This window comes from Chinchilla lanigera, unplaced genomic scaffold (assembly GCF_000276665.1).
Source record: "Chinchilla lanigera isolate Chin_1 unplaced genomic scaffold, ChiLan1.0 scaffold00087, whole genome shotgun sequence".
Lineage (NCBI taxonomy): Eukaryota > Metazoa > Chordata > Mammalia > Rodentia > Chinchillidae > Chinchilla > Chinchilla lanigera.
In genome coordinates, this window is record NW_004955488.1 from 5381466 (window position 1) to 5390162 (window position 8697).

General features: G+C 40.8%; 1 protein-coding gene across 2 annotated transcripts in view; it reads right to left on the reverse strand.

Annotated features, from left to right (window-relative positions):
- Col9a1 (collagen, type IX, alpha 1) overlaps window positions 1-3475 on the reverse strand; it is an 88046-nt gene extending 84571 nt beyond the window's left edge. For both annotated transcript variants that reach the window (XM_005404470.2, XM_005404469.2), the window contains exons 1-4: window positions 3241-3475; window positions 2731-2804; window positions 1430-1507; window positions 1167-1299 (exon numbers count right to left, since the gene is read on the reverse strand). In XM_005404470.2, the coding sequence (XP_005404527.2) occupies window positions 1167-1299; window positions 1430-1507; window positions 2731-2804; window positions 3241-3254 (299 nt within the window). In that variant the 5' untranslated portion in view covers window positions 3255-3475. The remainder of the gene's footprint in view (window positions 1-1166; window positions 1300-1429; window positions 1508-2730; window positions 2805-3240) is intronic.
- Window positions 3476-8697: the final 5222 nt, after the last annotated feature.

The following is an 8697-nucleotide window of genomic DNA, read 5'->3' on the forward strand; positions in this document are numbered from 1 at the left end:
AAAAACAAAAACAAAACCAAAGGCCAATGTAGATGTCATCATTGACCACCTGAGATTCTGTACAAACGTGAATCTATCCAAACGCCAAGCCCAGGATGGAGTAGTGGCTAGAAGCATAAGCTCCAAGAACATGCTGCCTAGGTCTCAAATCTCCCAACTCATGGAAGTAAATTAAGATTTCAGGGCTTCGTTTTCTCCTCCACTAAATAAGCGTAATAGTGTCGCCACATCATAGGATTGTGAAGAAATTGAGCTTAATATTAATTAGTAAATTTACAAGAAGGGTTTACACAGTATTCTTATTATAAATTATAGCATCTGCAATCTAGCACTATATCAGATTGAACAAAATTTTTATTTTATAGCCATTTAGAGTTTCTATACTATTCTTTTATTGTTTTGATTAATCATTATTACATTTACAAGTTAGTGTCCATCAAATCCTAATCTTTTGATGACTTACCAAAGAAATATTAATTATATATTTTAATATTAAAACATATAATAATCTTGATCATCACAAATAAAATATGTAGGTGATGCAAAAACCAAGTCCCTAAAGTTCATTCACAATAACAGTGGCGTGACTCCACACACATGCACTAAAGTACTTCAGTTATGAATAATTTAAAGAATAAAAGGCTTAGCTGTAGAAAATAAGATCAGTGAAATGGAAGATTTATTATTAACACTTCCATTGTTTCCCTGTTATACTAATTTTAATTTTGCTTCAGTATTTATCTGCCAGCAGCTAAGCAATGGACCGATTTCTATTTCAGCACCAGAACCCCTGAACAGCACCATTGTGACTCTTTAGACTGCTGTGGTTTCTAGTTAAATTTATGCTTAACGCCTGGCACTTTTCACAGAGGGTCCTTTCAGTCAAAACCAGACAAATTATTTAAAAACAGAAAGCAGAGTAATAACATGTCCTGAATCAATATATAGTACTCTCAGTGATTTTTTTTTTCCTGGAATGGAAACTAAATTACATACTGAAAATATACAGGGCAGCATTCAGGAACTACTGGTTGATACTTGAATAAGTCTTTTCTCTTTAAATAACATTATAAGCCAAGAAATATTAAATATGAGGAAATTTTCTAACAAGGTATAACTCTCCATATGCTTTGTAGGAAGCTAATTAAACATTTTTGATAGATTACCTAGTTGGAATCCTGAAGTCTACATTATTTCCCAACTTGTAAGCCACTTGCAGTGCAGTTGACCCCACCACTCTTTGGATAGCTCTTCTAGATGCTGCTTTTTCTATCTGGAACTGAGAAATCAGGTCAAACCCTATACAAAGAAAATACAAAATGGAAAATCCACGGTGAGATTGTGGTTTTACTTCTTTACACACTTACTCAAATACAAGAGTATATTGGTTTGGAGAACATGCATTTTCAATGTATACATTGTTACTTGCCTGGCAAGTCATCTTGGCCGATTCTGACCTTGGGACAGAGTTCATTTCCACCATTAGAATTTGAGTTGATAGGGAATCCTATAAAAAGAAATACCATGTCATCCTACTTCATCCACTACATGGGGCTGCTAATATTCATAGTAACTGAGCAACTATTAAAATATAATATTATACATTACTATGTGATAATAAAGTAAGTATGAAATACACCATTATGTAAGCTTGCTTATAAGAAGTGTACTTGGCTTCACCTCTATGAATGAATGATCATAATTCATTCATCTTCAACTTACCCTGGAGGGGATGCAAGGCACAAAGTTGCTTTAATAATTTGTACTGGGGAAATGTTCCTTTTGGGGGAGGTTAGGAATTTGTTCCTTTTGGAACCAGAGCTGCATGATGTCTTGAAGGACTGTTTGGAAAACTACTGGTGGTTTGGGCTAGAAAATATTCCTTAAACACCACAAATTTTAGAATTTCCACAGTGGTCCAGAGCCAACCTTAGCCAGCTCAGGGAGACTTCTGAAAAGTGAAGTTCTTAGGAATCTGTGTCAAATAGGAGGAGAGTCTGGGAGAGCCTTGAGATTCACAGATCCTAAATAAAATATAGAGGATGTGTTTAATTTCATGAACCCACTCTAAGAGATCAAATAAAGGTCCCAACTAGATTTCTACTGGTACCATAGAATTAAGAAGAGCTATTACAAGAAGAAAATGACCACAGCAAGAATTAAATCCTCAGTTTGATGAGAAATTGTAGAACGGACTGGGTGCTCTTTACATAAATGGATGGTTGTAGGGAGGGAGAGTATTTTCACCACTACAGAAGACATTATGTAACTGGACATCTCCCATGACTTGTTGAGTCTTACCTGATGACAGAGACTTCCCAGATTTCAGAAAAAGCATTTTCTCTATTACAAAGCTTTTGTCTAGCCTTAGAGTACATTAGTCATTTTCTTCATGTCTCCCCTGACCTCAGATTATCTGAGTCAATCCACCCAGCTTGTACCCAATCCTGTATCCATTCGTGCATCTACTCCACATTTAAAGTCCCCAGTGTAGCCAGGTCCTGGCGAAGCACACAGACTGACCATCCTGTATATGTAGTCACCGTTGTTTTCCACTCTCAGCCCCGAGCACTGAAGACCCCCCCTAGGTTACCCCACAGCCCAAAGTGGGCTGAAGAGTAAAGATCTGAAGGACCCTGGTGCCTCTCCCAGCCACACCCCTGCCTGTCCCGGCCCTACTTGCTTCCAGGGACATCTGATATTTCAAAACCCAGAGACTATGGCCCTTACTTGGGCGACGCTTGACAGCTGCAGATGCCCAGGGTCCCAGGAAACTGCATGCAAGGAAGAAAACCGAAATTGTCCTGAAGAAAAAAGAAGAAAAATGACTCACACAGGAAGGAATCCCTCCAAAAGGGACCGACTCATATTTTCAAATCTAGGAAACCTGATAATGTAGGTGACCAAATCCTAATATAGATATTTAAAATTTTTTCACACCTTATTCAGTGATTTATCCAGTTTCTGGCTCCCACAGTCCTATTATATTATCCATCTTACTTTCTCAATTTCTGTACCTATTTCCCTGTATTTTGTTTTCTACTCAGTTTTTGGCCTCTCTTTTTCTGTCTGTCTCTTCTCTTTTCCCACCTTTATCTCTCATGCTTGCTCTGATTTACCTCGTTTCCCACTGTCTCCTCTCCTTTCCTCTCTCTACCACCGCTGCAATGACACAACCTCCCTGGTTCCAAGGGTCCCTAGCCCAGCCTCCTCACTTCCCTTTCTGAGTGCCAGTCTTACCAGCAGTTCTTCATGTTCCCAGTAGCAGAACAGGTTTTCTTTAGCCACCCACAGTCCCTGTGAGCCAGGGGCTGGAGGGGAGTCACCGCTCCCCAGCACTCTTCTCTGTCAGTCTAGGGCTATGTTTTCTGGCCCCAGCCGTGGTTCTTCCTGCCCTTCTGAGGGCTAAAAGCAAAGGGAGTGGACAAGAGGCATCTGGACACCTTAAAGTGAAGCAGAGGAAAGGGGTGGGGAGAGGCGGCCCTGTAAGCCCAGGCCTAGCCAGGGGCGTGTCCTGAAATCTAAGAAGGTTACACTGAAGGAAGAATTAATGGGGGAAGCTTGCTGAAAGAAAAAATAAAAATCAGGATGTCGGGAAACTCCCCAGAAAGATCCCAGCAAGCTGCCATAGAAACACAGTAAAGGCTTTTAGAAGTGCTATAGGAATACAGAGGGAGCTTTGAGAGGACCGAGATCCAGTCCGGAGGCCCCACAGGAAGGCAGAGGTGTGTGGGAGGCCCAGGGGGACCTCGCTACCCAATCAGCCTGAGTATGAAACCCCATTTGTTCTGAAGCTTACTAGCTTGGGCAAGTTAGTTAACCTCTCTGTAACTCAATGGCCTTAGCTGGAACACAGGTTGAAAATGCATGAAAAGCATTGTTTTAACTAATTGCACAAGATTAACAGAGGCAAAGGACCTAACATCAGTCTCTGTTTGTGATCGTTATTGTCACGATAGCTACCATTGAAGCTCAGTGGTGGTAAATTCTCACCAGTGCGCTAGAAGGTGAAACTAAAATTGGTCTGATTCATCGGATGAGGAAACAGATAGGAAGTTATTTGTCCAGAGTTGCAAGGCTGTAACTCGGGGCACATTAGCTGTCTCTACTCATCACTAGAAACCCTGATAAAATGTGATGACGTCATGCCCCCTCTTTTTTCCTCTGAGATTATTAGAGTTGAGCAGACTGCACCTGGAAATAAGCATGTAGAATCCTCCGTAGAGAGAGTAGAAACAAGTTACTATAAAACCTGGAGGGATACATTTCGTAAGCACCACTGTTGCCCATGTCCAGGTCCCTCTGCTGAGCCCCAGGACCCTGTCTTGCCCATACAGGATGACCCACTGACTGGCCCCATCTAAACAGGGACGTTCACAGTCAGGAGATCTAGTTATCTCAGTAAGGCAAGGTGTCAAGCACAAAGTAGTTTTGATGTGGTTTTACATCCTTGAATTTTCTATGTCTTTTAACTGATTTTTAATTAACTTATAAAATAAAAAGCACTGCTGCTTCTTTTTCATTACTTTGTTCCTTTTTAAGAAAATTCCTTTGTCTTTTGCCTCCCTCGGTTTGCTGGAGACTTCTCCCTGATTAACAGTGAAGAAGACAAACATCAATGGTCATATTCTTCCCCATCTCCCTTGATTTGGGGTCCCCTGCACCCTGCATGTCCCACAGAACCTCCATTTTCTCCTCTCCTTGGGGTTTCCACAAGGCACTAACCTTTTCTCTTAGCAAAATTCCCATCCCTGGGGCAGTCATCCTGACACAGGACGGAACTACAGATGGCCAGAATCTAGTTTGACCAGTCAGGATTTATGTGAAAAGAGCGATCTGTTAACCTCAGCGGAGGAATTGTGTACCTGGTGACCTTCCTTCCTGATCGCCAGGATTAACGCAAAGCAAGCCAAACCTAGGTCTGCTGTGGGGAAAGCATGTTCCAAAAGGACTCCCCGTTACTCTGGTAAGACAGAAAAAAGGAGGATTTTCCCACAATTAAGGGATAATTCTTTTCATTAAGTGTTTTAGGGATCTCAGCTCCATGCTTGCCCTGCCCCACCCCACTTCAAAGAATTCTCTAACACTAAAATCTGAAGGCAGCTGAGGGGACCTTTTAATAAAAGACAAAGAATGGGAGGAAAATAGGTCTGCTTATAAGTAACTTAGTCTTTCCAAATTAGCACTTTTACTTAAGATAGTAAAAAGCTAGCAATGTCTCTATTTTTAAAAGTATAAATCCAGAGAACAATATATACAATATTCAAGGATAGTTGTTCTCCTCCCTCCATCCCCTTTTTTTATTAATTGTATTTCCTGACATGTCATCAGAGTCTAATAAAGAGGCACGAGTCAAGTCGTACCCTGAAGTCAAAGGTACATGAACTTCTTTAACTTCAAGAATGTTCCCTTTCTCTGCCTAACACTTCTGCTCTGAAAAACCATGTGGAAAAGAAATCTGATGAATTGCATAAGGTTGTAAATGCACTAAGAGAACCTGACACTTAAAAGAATTCATCTTGTTGGCTAGGTATAGTGGCACATGCCTATAATCCCAGCTACTCAGGAGGATCATAAGTTCAGAGCCAGGCTAGACAATTTAGCAAGGCCCTATCTTAAAATAAAAATCGTAATAATAAAGGGCTAGAAGTGGACCTTAGTAGTACAGTACTTACCTACCCCAGGTTCAGTCTTTAGTATCACAATAAAAGGAAATTAAGATGCACCAACTCCCCACAATGAATGTTAACTACTATGTACTAATAAAAATAAAAGTTAAAAAAGAACCAATTGTATAAGAAGTATTTTACACAGAATAATTATATTTTCACCCTGAACTCCTGACCCTACTCACACACACTGTTCTACAAAACACACATACACACCAATCTTTCCCTTTTTACAAATCAAAATTTTATTTAAGTTTAAGTCTGGGGGCATCACCACAAATACTCATCTTTCTTCATCATCTGCTTGTTTATTCAATCATGTAACAAATATTTATTAAGTAACCAGATGTACCAAGTATGTGCTAGGAGTTGAAGAGACAGTAAGCAGGAATAAGTGCAGACTTGCCCCAAGGAAGTGCACAGTCTAGCAGGGAATGAAAAATGATGCAATATTGAAATTTCAAAAGACTGTTGCACCACCGAGAACAAGCATGAACTCAACCCAAGAGCAACTAGGAACTTTTTCATAAACGAGATGAAGTCTGAAAGAATGAATAGTACATTTCCGGCAGAGAAAACAGCAGATATGGAGACAGGATGGCAGAAAAGGCATTCAGGAAGCAAGGAGTTTAGTTCAGGAACTCTTAAAGTTGGTAAATATTTAGCAGTGCCTCTTTCTACCAAGAACTGTCAGCACCAGAGATACAGCAGGTCCCTACTCCATGGAGCACACGTGCTGGTGGGGAGACAGACAAAGAACACATTTACAAGTGTGGTGGACTGACAGCTGGTGGTCAACTTCTAACCCCCAGCTGAACTGAGTAAGCGTGGTGCTGGGCATGGGAGGCCCACCTGAGGACTGTTGCCAGCAGCATAAGAAGCAGAACTGGAGAAGAAGTAAGGCTGTTGGGAGCTGAGGAAGGCTGTTGGGAGCTGGTAGAAGCTGTAAGGAACTGTTGGTTCTTTTGGAGGAGCTTGTCATGCTGGCTTTCCTGATGAAATTTGCTGTTTTCATCCTCCAAGGAGCTCTGGACCTTGTCCGCATTGAGAATGGCTTTGGTTCACTTCAGGGGAGCTCTGGTTCTTACTTTGTGCATCACTTCCTGGCTCCAGGGAAGATCCCTCAGCCTGCTAGCACACATACTTTATCCTCCTGGCACAGACTTCCTGGATTCCACCACTGACCTTTGGGTCTTCCCAGCACAGATCTGTGAAACAGGCCTGCATGAGACGTTGTCATGGACTCTAGGCCTCCAAGTGGACTTGTAGGAGGCATTGTTATGAGCTCTAGATCTTCAGCTGGACTCATGCAGGACATTTCCGTGGGATCCAGGCCCTCGGCTGGATTCCTTTGTCTTAGTGTGTGGACAGATTTCCTGCACTCTTTTGTATATCATTCTTTGGGTGACTATTATAAATACTCTTATAGAATATGTATCCTACATTATATTGTTTCACCTTGCAAAATATCCCCCAAACTATTACAACAAGGATCAACAAGATAATTTCAGTTAAAACTCTAGTTAAAATATATATATATAAAGATGATTGTATGTCCTAGAGAGAGGTTTAGAGACTGATCCACACTGGGGATTAGGGAAAGCTGCTCTGAAATGAGCAGATCAGAATGAAATCAGACCAAATGGGAGTGAAGAGGTAAGACTGATAGGGTGAACTGGAAAGAGGTGTGGGGCACCACCCCTGGTTTTATACTCATGCAAGTAACAAGATGGTGATGTCATTTTATGAAAGGCTAAGTGGGAGGGCTGTGGGAGAGGAACTGGGTGAGGGATCTTGAATGACACTGAAAGAGTGTGGGCTTTATTCTGTCTGTCATAAGAACTGGGAGAAGAGTTTGAGGCCAATAACGGCCTTTTGAGACAAATCTTTTAAATGGTCCTGACATTGCTTGAAGGATGAATTGAATTGATTTGGCCAAAGTGCATTCATACACACAACAGAAGAGAAAGTTTCAGAAAAGACCATGTAAATGTAATGTGCTCTAGCTCCTGTTTTATTCTGTTTTGTTTTTTAGTAATAGTGAGCAATTCAACAAATTGATTTCCAAAAGAGTTTAATGGCTATAACCTACGGTTTGAAAAGCAATAGATTAGCATACAGTATGCACTTGAAATGGCAGAAGACATTTTTCCTCTTGTTTCCTGATATGGGGTGAAATCGTTGGGACACCCCTTAAGACTCACAAAACAATAGGGCAAGTTCCTTAGCTTTAATATGATTGTATGTTTCTGAAAATACTCCTTTGAACAAAGTAACTATCAACTGGGATGAAGAGTACCATGACTCCGTGTTTAATTTATACATTAAAATAAAGAGGGTTTTTTAAAAACTAGCTTCCTAATATTATCTAGTTTTAAGGTTCATTCCATGTATCTTTTCTTTAAAAGACCCAAAATGGGTTGTGTGAGGTAAGGCCCAAAATGTATCATGGAGACTCTGGCTGAAAGGGTGATGAACAGTCAGTGAGTTGCTGAAATTAGGACTTCCCACAGTCTCGCATTGGGTTCAGTTTTACTGTAAAGAAACTTCACCATAATCAAAGCTCTATTTTTATCTGCTTATTTTGGTCCTATGCATGCAATTGTAGTATAATCATCGATAGCAAGCAAATAGAGCCCTACAGTGACAGTCTTCTCTCTGAAATCACTCACTAATGCACGTGGGCTCGCCATGGAAAAATAATAGAAAAACATGTCAAATGTACACCTTACCCACCCCAAGCCCTTCAGTGTATTATTTCTTCCCTCTCTAACCATAGGAATGGCTCCATTTTCCCAAAGAAGAGAAAACTTGTTTCCTCCCCATAGTATATGTGTTTCCACAAGCTGCTGCTACATTTGCTGCCTTGTGGGGCTTTAAATTTACAGCAGCTAATTTGTATCCTAAGCCTCTTTTGCTCCCTCCAATAAGCCCATCAGCATATACTGTACAGCCTTCTTATCTAACAGAGGAGCCCCAAGCTATAACAGAATCACCTGGATGGCTTATTAAAAACAGATGGCTGGGT